This window comes from Papilio polytes, unplaced genomic scaffold (assembly GCF_000836215.1).
Source record: "Papilio polytes unplaced genomic scaffold, Ppol_1.0 DF820956.1, whole genome shotgun sequence".
Lineage (NCBI taxonomy): Eukaryota > Metazoa > Arthropoda > Insecta > Lepidoptera > Papilionidae > Papilio > Papilio polytes.
Window position 1 is genome coordinate 35,830 of NW_013528248.1, and position 1,868 is coordinate 37,697.

Consider the following 1,868-nt stretch of genomic DNA (forward strand, 5'->3'; position numbering starts at 1 on the left):
AGAAGAAGGCGAATAATAATAAAGGAGATAGGTATTGCTTTTTTTATTTTGATTTATATGGTCTTATGGGCGGAGTCAATATAAGCTACGCCCCAGACTGTACACTAATTACACCGTCTACTAGGATAGTCCTAGACATTGTACTATAAATTTTATATAATGATAAAGGAGATAGTTATGGCTTTTTAATTTGCTTCTTTTGTGTTGTGGGCGGAATCTCTACAAGCCACGCCCCATGCGAAGTCTAACGGTTATTTCCTCGTCTGCTTCACCATTTCAGATATTGTACTCTAATAAGAAGGATAACAAGAGAGTAATAAGAGAGAAATATATATTTTTGGGAAGTTTTTTGATGATGTGGGCGTTGCCATTGTCAGCCACGCCTCCATCTCACTCTGAATCGTATATTTTATACTAATTACGCTTCTAACATAATTCCAGACTAATTTATTATGTTTTAGTATGTGATAAAGTTTGTTTTTCACAAATTCCAGGTTCCCGTACCCGATGCAGGAGAAGTTCTCTGTGATGCTGTTCTCGCCCGTCTCCTGGGAGGTGATCCCTAACACCAAGATCGAGCTGGACGACTGGGAGCATGTCACATGCCTCAAAAACGTGGCATTGTCATACGAAGGCACCAGGTGATATCACTATTTACTAAAAATGCGACAGTCTTGATTTAGTAACTGTGAACGTAGATGGCTCAGCTTTATTGACTAGGTCCTAGGTTCGAATTTTGCTATGTACCTGTGATTTTCGATTTTTACGAATTTTATACATACTCTAGCTTCCCATATAATTTTTTGTTAATTTCTTAATGTTGGCAGCTTGTACTTTATGGTCCCTTACCCACATGAAAGTATATTTTCTCATTAATTTACCTCCTAAAATTAATAGCGTGAAAATATGTAGCTATATGAAATCAACCATCTCCTTACTTAGGATATATGTTTGTTAGAGTTTGTAGCCTAAATTGCTACAAGGATCATATATATAGTTCGGAATAGGTTACTTATTTTTAATTCTGCGGACGATGTCACAGGCAAGATATAGTAATTTATGTTATTTTTCACAGATCCGGTTTAAGAGGTTATATAGCGATAGGAACTAATTACAATTATGGAGAAGATATTACATCTAGAGGAAGGGTATGTACTTTTTTAAATTTTAATTTATTCGTTTTGTGACGTCATAATTTACTTTTTTAGTAATCTGTGATATTAGCTTTGCTCGCGATGTCGTGCGTGGAATTAAAAAAAAACATAAGTAAATAGCCTATACTTCCAGACTATTCTCTAGATGCCAAATTTTATCGAGATCTGTTCAGTAGTTTAGGTTACAAACTAACAAACATCCATCCATCGATCTAAATTTTTGCATCATACTAATATTATAAATGCGAAAGTTTAGATGGATGGATGTTTGTTAGAGTTTGTAGCCTAAACGGCTGAACGGATTTCATTAAAATTTTGTATAGACGTAGAGGATAGTCTAAAACATGTAGGTTTTTTTAATTCCACACGGACGGAGTCGCGGGCGAAAACTAGTTTATAATATTACAAAGATTTGACTTTTAATGGTATGAATGGATGTTTGTCATAAATGTAAAATATAGTTTTATTCTAGAAATACAAATTGGCTACGAATTAAGTATTTTTTTAAACTCCACGCACAAGTCGCGGAAATGTAGCGTTTTTGCAGATAATAATGAATTTTCTCAGTTATTTCACAGATAATAAATTAAAATTTACCAGTGGTAGAGCCCGCTTTAACATGTTCGCACTGTAGGGCTCGCCCCACCAATACCACGACCACACAGAAAACAGGCGTGAAGTGGAAACAATTCCGCGTACAGTCTGATGAGTGCT

The 1,868-nt window shown here is 35.3% G+C and overlaps 1 protein-coding gene across 1 annotated transcript in view; it reads left to right on the plus strand.

Annotated features, from left to right (window-relative positions):
- The window catches only part of LOC106109936 (cleavage and polyadenylation specificity factor subunit 1), a 20,950-nt gene that overhangs the window by 14,264 nt on the left and 4,818 nt on the right, over positions 1–1,868 (plus strand). The window contains exons 16-19 of the mRNA XM_013291594.1: positions 3–31; positions 495–641; positions 1,076–1,181; positions 1,225–1,240. Of these exons, the coding sequence (XP_013147048.1) occupies positions 3–31; positions 495–641; positions 1,076–1,181; positions 1,225–1,240 (298 nt within the window). The remainder of the gene's footprint in view (positions 1–2; positions 32–494; positions 642–1,075; positions 1,182–1,224; positions 1,241–1,868) is intronic.